Source organism: Octopus bimaculoides, chromosome 28 (assembly GCF_001194135.2).
Source record: "Octopus bimaculoides isolate UCB-OBI-ISO-001 chromosome 28, ASM119413v2, whole genome shotgun sequence".
Lineage (NCBI taxonomy): Eukaryota > Metazoa > Mollusca > Cephalopoda > Octopoda > Octopodidae > Octopus > Octopus bimaculoides.
Window position 1 is genome coordinate 2,136,542 of NC_069008.1, and position 8,778 is coordinate 2,145,319.

At 34.3% G+C, this 8,778-nt stretch overlaps 1 protein-coding gene across 1 annotated transcript in view; it reads right to left on the reverse strand.

Annotated features, from left to right (window-relative positions):
• The window catches only part of LOC106878335 (zinc finger protein 91), a 20,830-nt gene that overhangs the window by 11,504 nt on the left and 548 nt on the right, over positions 1 to 8,778 (reverse strand). Inside the window, exons 2-3 of the mRNA XM_052977731.1 lie at positions 5,092 to 5,172; positions 1,322 to 2,885 (exon numbers count right to left, since the gene is read on the reverse strand). Coding sequence (XP_052833691.1) covers positions 1,322 to 2,548 — 1,227 coding nt within the window. The 5' untranslated portion in view covers positions 2,549 to 2,885; positions 5,092 to 5,172. The remainder of the gene's footprint in view (positions 1 to 1,321; positions 2,886 to 5,091; positions 5,173 to 8,778) is intronic.

Below are 8,778 nucleotides of genomic sequence, written 5' to 3' on the forward strand. Positions count from 1 at the left end.
ACTGAAAGAAGCCCATCATATATATATATGTGTATGAATGAGATTGTATTTTCCTCAACTTAACATAGGTTCTGTCACCTTTTATAAGCCACACTTTGTGCAGACTTTTAAGCTAACTCCCACAGAGGGCTAATTGTGCCTGCAGCCCAAAACTGCAATGATAATAAATAAAGTATTTATTGGTACCCTACCAATATGGTATTACTTTAAATGAAAAACCTTGTAAGTTCACAAATTTTTTGAGTTCTTTTAAAATTTGAATTTCCAACTGTTAATATATAACAAATCCTCGTCCACACCTGATCTAAATGCTGGATGTTCAAGAACCAAATGAAGGGCAGATTTGCAATCCTGCTTTCAAAAAAGTATAATATGTCTATGTAGTGCAAATGTAGACTGAGTTACAGGGGTCCCAGACAGACAGAAAGACACAATAAAGGCAGCGAGCTGGTAGAAACGTTACCCCGCCGGGCGAAATGCTTAAAGGTATTTCGTCTGCCGCTCCGTTCTGAGTTCAAATTCCGCTGAGGTCGACTTAGCCTTTCATCCTTTTGGGGTCGATTAAATAAGTACCAGTTACGCACTGGGGTCATTATAATCGACTTAATCCGTTTGTTTGTCCTTGTTTGTCCCCTCTATGTTTAGCCCCTTGTGGGCAATAAAGAAATAAGAAATCACAATTTCATGTTTATTATCATAGACGGCTTCACTAACAGCAGTCCTATCATGAAAGCATGTCTGCGTTTCTTCATATGTCTTGGCATATGATGCAATTTTTGTCAACAAAAGGCTAATTCATATAGTGTTGTTTGATTCCAGTTCTCCACATAAACAGGTCCAGGCAGTTTGGCATTGAATTGATTGGAAGATTATTAGTTTGCAAACGAAATGAGTATTGGCAAGAGAAATCTCTGCCTCGACATACTCTCACCTGACACATGCAAGCATGGACAAGTTGACATTAAAAAGATGTTGATGATTACGATCCTGATGGAATGCTCTTCTTGAAAATATCACCGATGTGAGTTATCTCACCAATTTGACTTATATAGTGCTGAATGTTAATTCTCACACACTATACATATATATTCTTTTGTGTGAATACATTTAGAGTTATATACTTTTTCTCACATGAAGAACTATGTCAAACTGTGTGTATCCTTGCATGTGTCAGGATAGGCAAATGACCACAAAAAAAGGAACCATGATGAGTAGTGTTACCGACAAGAGTAAAGTCCAAAATGCTAAATGCCACTTTTTCAGAGAAAATGGTTTTCAAGGGTTTGTTGTTATGTAATGAATTTTCATTTTGATGCAGTTACTCTTCTGTATGAATACGTACATGTGTAGCTAAGTTACGCTTCTGAGAAAAGGATTTATCACAGATATCACAGTGATATGGTTTTTCTCCTGTATGAATGTATTTGTGTATGGATAGGTTACTACTTTGAGAGAAAGATTTACCACAGATATCACAACTGTATGGTTTTTCTCCTATATGAATACGTTTGTGTTTGGTTAATGCTCCATTCTCAGAGAAAGATTTATCACAAACATCACAGTGATATGGTTTGTCTCCTGTATGGATACGCTTGTGTTTCGTTAAGTCACTACTACGAGAGAATGATTTATCGCAGATATCACATCTATATGGTTTTTCTCCTATATGAATACGCTTGTGTTTAGTTAAAGCTCCATTTTCAGAGAAAGATTTATCACAAATATCACAATGATATGGCCTCTCTCCTGTATGAATACGTATGTGTCTGCTTAGATTACTACTTCCAGAGAATGATTTTGCACAGATATTACAGTGATATGGTTTTTCCCCTGTGTGAATACGTTTATGTGTACTTAAGTCACTACACTGAGAGAAAAATTTACCACAGACATCACAATGATATGGTTTCTCTCCAGTATGAATACGCTTGTGTTTAGTCAAGTTACTACTTCCAGAGAATGTTTTACCACAGACACCACAGTGAAACGGCTTTTCGCCTGTATGAACACGTTTATGAATAGTTACTTCATCATTTCGGGAAAATGTCTTACCACAAATATCACAATGATATGGCTTCTGTCCTGTATGAATATATTTATGCTTAGTTAAGCTGTTTATTTGAGCAAACGATTTACCACACATATCACAGTGATATGGCTTCTCTCCTGTATGACTGAATTTGTGAGTAGCTAACTTCCCACTCTGAGTGAAAGATTTCCCACAGACATCACAACAGTATGGTCTCTCTCCTGTATGAATGCGCTTATGCGTGGTTAGGTTACCTTTCTGAGAGTATGATTTACCACAAGTATCACAGTGATATGGCTTCTCTCCTGTATGAACATGTTTGTGCTTACTTAAGTCACTACTGCCAGAGAATGACTTACTGCAGACATCACAGTGATATGGTCTCTCTCCTGTGTGAATACGTCGATGTTTAACAAGGTTACCTTTTTGAGAAAATGTCTTATTACATACATCACACTGGTTGGATGATTTTCCAATCTCTTTCAACATATCTTCACATAAAATCAGTCCTGCCTCCATTTTTTACCTCTTTACTTTGTATCGTTTACTCAATAGAAACAATTCTCTTGCTATATTCCCATCAACAATGATTGCTGTCAATATTTGAAGACGATGCAAATACCTTTATAAATTTCCTGAATTTAATTAATATGCAAAAAACCTTCTTGAACACATCCCAGGCACTGAAGTCAAGAAGTGTTAATATTCATCTTAGTTTAAAGGAAATATTAAATATTAGGATTATATTTATCTTCTATATTTCATATGACATCTTCCTTTGGTCTTTAAAACATGATGAATATTGACACAGTGTCTGATGTAAATGGTTTTTTTTATGCCAATGTCACCTGGAAATCTGAAAGAATAAAGAAACAGTATAAGACATAGAGGATGACACATTTTAATACTGATAAACCTGTGAATGAACAATTAAATTTCATTATTAATTTGTTGTTAAAATTGTGTGAAATCTGCCACAGCAGCATCTTCAGATTGTGTAACATTATGTATATTAGTGGTTCTCAACCAGGGTCCATATAAGATTCTGTTGTTAAAATTTATGTGCAATAAACTGGTTACAATACACAAAATATTTGCATTTTTTTTTTCATATAATTACTAATATTTAATTCTAAAAATATAATAGAATTTTTTAAACATTGAATGGCTATGAGGGTCCACTCATACAAAATTGGAATCAAAGGGGTCACTTCTACTTCATTACTATTATTTCATCTCGCTTTCCAGTTCCACCGCAGTTCCTTGCATCTACTCTTCTCCAATGTAAGTAGCCGTTTAGCTCCTCTACAGCAAAAAACCTTTTCTGGCCTCTTCTTTCGTATTTTAAAAACTAGCATTAAACTACCATCCTCTCTGCTGTAGCCCAATACAGTCAAAAGGAGATCTTAGTGTTGTGAACTACAAACTTAACTCCACTAGAATAGAAGGTGCTATGAAATTGCTCCCTGTAAGGCATTCCTACAGATGTGTACCCCACTGACTTTGTTTCCTCACAACTTCTAGAAAAATGAATATTTTAAAATGAAATTTTCTTCAAATATGCTTCAGATGATGTAGATTCTCGTTATATTGGAATATATGCTGAATAAATTTTTCCAAGGGTGAAGTGAGTTGTTTTGAAAACTTCACACGAAATTACTTTACATGCAGAGTGTGCAAATGACAATTATATCAGCATCTGATGTGAAAAGTAAAATAGTGATCATGCACACATACTGGCATGCATCACAGATCTTTTCAAAATTTCAAGTTTCACTTTCTAGATATATGTGACGTGTGTCAGTATGTATATATATGAGTCCACCAAATTAATTTTCTATATTAAATTCTGATATAATTGTAATTTACACACTCTTGAAAGTATTCATAGAAAATTTCACTAAAAATTACCCATTTTTCTGAATGTTACGTGTAAAGAAAGCCGTCTTGTGTACATTTTTCCGAAACTCTCCACCCTTGGAAACATTTTTCACAGCAAATTCTGATTTAATGAGGATCTACATCATCTGAAGCATATTTATCGAAAATTTTATTTAAAAATATCCATTTTCCTGGAAATTATGGGGCAACAAAGTCGGTGGGGAGTACACATCTGGAGGAATGCCCACTGTAAAATGTTTGGTGTTAGGAAGGGCATCCAGCGTTAGAAATCATGTCACAGCAAACACTGTAGCACAATGCAGTCCTTAGACCTGTCATATCTCGCTGAACCATCCAGCCTATACCAGCATGGAACACATGTTAAATGATAATGATGATGAGGAGGAGGTTTAACCCTGGGCAGCCTTGACTGATTAGATCTATCAATTTGGCATGTCATTTAATTTTGAATCAAGTCTGACCTGGCAATAAGCAACATGACCATCCCAGTCTTCCTTATGGCAGTTTATATCTAGGACTACATTATCCTACGTTGCCCTCAATTTTCGAAACACAAAGATATAATTAGAATGAAACTTGGTTACTATTTCTAGCATGACGACTGACCACTTAAGGGCTCCCTATGAGAGTGGTTGCTGTTTAGGACCAGGTCAAGCCTGGTCGATCAAACGAAAACAAACATATTAACGTAGAAAAGATGGCATAATTTTGGTTTAAACACTCCGTATGGCCCCACCAGATAGAAAACGAACACTTGTTATAAATCAGGTTCAGAAAAATATGACCGATGAATTATTGTCTGGAGTTTGTATTCAATATTTGCTGGGATAAAAAAAAAAAACAAACAAACAATATTGGTCTTTGACTAATATTGTTTTCTCAAAGTATATCTATTTCTTAAAAACTGTTAAATGTTTCTCTCAATAAATACATTACAACTAACATTCATAGTGTTTTTCATAAAGATGGTGTCTGAACCATTTAATACTGAAGCAATTCTATTTCCCCAACTCTTAATAAATATACAATTTTCCATAATTACTTACATCGTAATCCGTTCATCTTTTTACTACAGAGAAGTGCATATATCTAATTCTAATTATTATTAGACAATGGATCTATCAAGTTATTACTTCCACAATGCTGAATCAAAGACTTACTTGTATTTCTCCATAAATTTCTAATTTCTACTTCCTTATTTCTTTTAACCTTTGTCTTGAGTAAATAACATCTTCGTGGAACTGAAATTTGACAAGTGAAATGTAAAAACTGACTCGGAAGAGGGAAAAGCGAAACGTACTAAACATTCGGAGATTGTCACCGGGTGTTATTATTTGCAGAATTCCTTTTATGAACATATATTCAAAATAAGAGTTGCTTTTAATTTACTCTTCGAACTCATCTATAGGCAGACAGATAACTCATTCTTCTTCAGAAACCTCTTCAGTTTCATAACAATTGCAGGTGTTCCTACAATTCTACATTCCGACAGATATTGCAAACATAGAAATGTACAGAATCGCAACAGCTGTGTATTTTAAGTAAAATTTTCAATTTCCCTGTACATTTAACACTGTTTATTTTATATATGAAGTAACACTTTTCGAGATAATATATTTATGAAATTAACCTAGCATCATATCAACAAGAAGTAGGTACATTTCAGCTGCTTTCGTACTTCCGAGTTGGTTTTTTTAAATTTCTGTTGTCAAAAATCTTAATTCGCTCTATTAAGTAGAATTTCTTAATGACATTTTAAAATAAACACCGATTTACTTTTACTTGTTTCAGTCATTGGACTGCGACCATGCTGGGGCACCTGCGTCAAGGGTTTAGTCAAGAGGTTCTCAACCATTTTTTAAAATCTATAGACCCTTTTGATTTCTATTTTCTTTTAGTGGCCATTGGATGTTAAAAGATACTTCTTTAAAAATTCCTATTTTGTTTATCACACATTAACTTTTGTAGGTTGAACGGTTGTGTAAAACTTCAAGGAAAAGGTCCAAGCTGTTTCTTGCATCCAAAAGCAAAATTTTGGCATAACTACAGATTTCTGCTCCCACGACTTTGGATGATCATAACTTTCAGAAAAATGGATATTTTTTAATGAAATTTTCTACGAATATGTGTTATATCATGTAAATTCCGAATAGAAAAAAATTTTGGGGAAAAGTGTTTTAGGAAGCTTTGGGGTGGGGAATTTCAGAAAATTCACCAGAGTCCATTTCAATTCGTCTTAACTTGGATTTTTAATGGAATTGGATTTTTTAATGAAATTCTCTACAAATATGCCTCGGACTATGTAGATTCCAAGGACATAGGGAATTTTTGGGAAAACAATTGGAGGTTATTTTTGAGAACTGTTCCCCCACTCAGGGTGTTTCGGAACAAGTCGTCCATATTTGTTTTTCTCCGTTTTGTGCGTTTGTGCATCCGTACTGAAGCAACAAACCGGCAAAAAGGCAACTAAAGCTCTCTCCAGAAAACTCGTTATGCTAAAAATAATAGCTAAAGGTCTGGTACACAAAAATGTTATTAAGGACGCTTTTCTGTTGCATATGATTTTTTTCCACTTCAGGTAAATTCCCAGATAAACGTTTCTAACAGAAAGGCAGAAGCAAAAATAAGAAACGCCAAATAGGCAGTGGTTTAGAAGTGACAGTTATGTTACTCAAAACGAAGGATCGCCGGATCTTTGGGGTTTGACGGGCAACATTTTTTTTTGCAGTGTTTTTGGCACCGAAACACTTTCAAACTTCGAATGTTTGTATATTTTGTGGTATAGAACAGATAAAAAAATTTTGTATTCGAAGTTATTTTATGTAAAAAAATTGTCGTATTTCGGTAATTTCAACCAATCACTGACGTCTATTGAGGTGAAAACAATTAATGCCACAACGGTGTCATGGGATCATTTTCTGAATCTGGTCACTTAAATAAACACAAACGTACTCATATAGGTGAAAAACAATATCGGTGGTAAATCATTGTCTACAAATAGTAGTCTTACTAGACATACATGTGTTCATACAGGAGAAAAGCCATATCACTGTGATATATGCGGTAAATCATTCACTAGAAAAAATGGTTTCATTACACATAAACATATTCATACAGGAGAGAAGCCATATCAATGCGATATCTGTGGTAAACCATTTTCTGAATCTGGTCACTTAAATCAACACAAACATACTCATACGGGAGAAAAACCATATCAGTGTGATATCTGTGGTAAATCATTCTCTAGAATTGGTGGTTTCACTGCACATAAAAGTATTCATCGAGGGGAGAAGCTACATCACTGATATCTGCTGTAAATCATTCTCTAGAACTGATGGTCTCACTAGACATAAATGTATTCATACAGGTGAGAAACCATGTAACTGATATATGTGGTTAATCATTCTCTACTTTTGGTCACTTACATCAACACGAACATATCCATACAGGAAAAAAAAAACCCCATGTCAGTGTGATATCTGTGGTAAACCATTCTCCTGAAGTAGTAACTTAAGACATAAATATTCTCTTACAGGAGAGAAGCCATATCACTGTCACATTTGTAGTAAATCATAAAACATAAACGTAAATGCATTCATAGAGAAGCCATATTAGTGACATCTATTGTCAAACAAACATTTTACATACACTCAAATGTATTTGGACAAGAGAAAAGTCATAGCATTGTGATATCTGGTAATTTAGCTGTTCACATACAAAGTGTAACTGTGTTATTGTACCAATTCATTACCTCATGCAACCATGGGCCTCTCAAGACCTTTTTTTTTTATTTACTGAAGCATTATTTACTCTTGACTTTACCTAATCACTCATCTCATTTTGAAATAATCTTTTAAAGCTAAATGCTTTTCCTCATGCCACCTATTTAATCACCTTTTACATTACATAGGCAAGGCATGCCATACATGTTTTGTAAAACCAACATACATAGTGTTTGTCAATGTTCATTCTATGATAACTTATATAATCATCAATGTATTCACAAAGGAAAGAAAATATAATGCTATTCTACATATAACTACTACTATTTTTCTGTCATTTTTACATTTAATCATGTCTTGTTTATCCAATCAATAAACCATTGAATTCACAGATTTTGCATTATTTTATTTAAATACTAAACATTAGAGGTTCAATCTCTGATTCTAATTCGATCAACTACATTCAATACAGCCAACAGGGAGGGCTTTACATGGCCACTTGATTTGCTGGGAATAGCAACCAAATCTTTCTAAAATCACATTATACAGATTTCAAAAGAGAAGAGATGTGATCTTCAATATTCTGTATCTGAATAAAAGGCAGGATGGTCACGTTTCGGCTGATAGACCCTCCAGCCTTCATCCAGTGTCTTGGGGAAATTTCGAACTTGGGTTCTCATTGCTAAGATATTTTTCGATGTAATTATTATTATCTAGGTCAGCATAAATGAAGTCATTTATGAAAACATTTGCAAAATATTGGGATCTTGTTCAAAACGGGGGCACCAGTTTTCAGCACTTAATTTTTACGGCTGAATGGACGTCAGTCATTGGTTGAAATTACAGAAATACGACAACTTTAACATGAAATAACTTGCGACGTACGTTTTTTTGTTAAGAAGACTAAAAGAAAAAGATGTTTTATATGACACATTCTAACAGCGTCCCAAGTTTCAGTGTTTCGTTAAGAAAATACTGGTGCCCCCGTTTTGAACAAGATCCAAATATTGTTATACGACAGGGTCGTCGTTTCTTTCCCACCAATTAAATACTATTTATTCGATCTACACTTTAGCTTTTATTTGTATTTTTGGTTTATTCGTCTGTGACCATAAACAATATGTT